Here is a 1115-nt window from a genome sequence, read left to right as displayed (position 1 = left end):
TGCGAGAGAGAGAGAGAGAGAGAGAGAGAGAGAGAGAGAGAGAGAGAAAGAGAGAGTTGACAAGCCCCTTTGCACGGACTTTATGAAGACGTCTTTTCATTCTCGTTTCATTCTTTTTTTTCAGACGGCAGCGAGTCGAAAGGTTATCGGAATGAAAGCAGCACGTCAAGTCATGGAAAATAGCAACAGTCGTCATAACGTGGGGGTGAAGCTGTCGCGATCCATTCCTTATCTTGTTTTCCGGCTTTCAGAATGGACGTAAGCGTTACAAGAACATAATTCAGACCAAGATCATTTAAGCTTTAGATTTCGCTCGGTACTTTAGGTACCGACAAAAGCAACACGGGATATGATAGAGATATAGAAATTTAAGAAAGGTACATAGAGTGGTGCACGTGCTGGTATACCAATAACAACACCGGTTTCGGTCAGAAAGGTGAAAAAGAAGAGTGAACTGGGACAGCAAAACAAAGTTGGAGCAACAAAAACAAGTAAGAATTGAGAAAAGTGTTTTGACTCTTCAGAATTTCGTGTACTGAAAGGAATAACGAAGCGAGAACTAGAGCAAGTACTAGAACAAGAAATACAACACGTGTGAGAGCAACAGCAGTAGCAGCAGCAGCGGCAGTAGTAGTAACAGAAACAACAACAGCAACAACAATTACAACATTAATAAATGCAACAATAACAAGAGCAAAAACAAGAACAAGATCAAGAACAAGAACAACAACAACAACAACAACAACAACAACAACAACAACAACAACAACAACGACGACGACAACAACAACAACAACAAGACAAGCAAAACAGAGAAGAATAGAACATAATACAAAACATCGGAATTTCGGAAAGCATGGTTTGATAAAAGAATACAAAGAATAATTTCGTTTGGAGCTCGGAAGACTCAAAACAGATTTCGCCCCTTTGAGGAGACAACGCTGTAAGCACAATGGAAAGGATTAAAATATTCTGTTGGGTCCTCGTCTTCTGCAACTTGTTGACGATCGGAATTGAAGCTGGTGAGTTTTCTGTAACCTTTTTGTAACCTTTCTTTGCAGCAAGTCAACAATGATGAACTGTTGTTGCACAACATTAGAAACGGGAGGGAGGTG

The 1115-nt window shown here is 40.3% G+C and overlaps 1 protein-coding gene across 1 annotated transcript in view; it reads left to right on the top strand.

The window, feature by feature from the left end:
- Positions 1-713: 713 nt before the first annotated feature.
- LOC106011257 (protocadherin gamma-B7) overlaps positions 714-1115 on the top strand; it is a gene marked incomplete at its 3' end in the record, with an annotated part of 4068 nt that continues 3666 nt past the window's right edge. Inside the window, 1 exon segment of the mRNA XM_013080273.2 lies at positions 714-1022. Within this exon segment, the coding sequence (XP_012935727.1) occupies positions 953-1022 (70 nt within the window).

Source organism: Aplysia californica, unplaced genomic scaffold, assembly GCF_000002075.1.
Source record: "Aplysia californica isolate F4 #8 unplaced genomic scaffold, AplCal3.0 scaffold00080, whole genome shotgun sequence".
NCBI classification, from domain to species: Eukaryota; Metazoa; Mollusca; class Gastropoda; order Aplysiida; family Aplysiidae; genus Aplysia; species Aplysia californica.
This window is presented reverse-complemented; position numbering and strand designations above follow the sequence as displayed.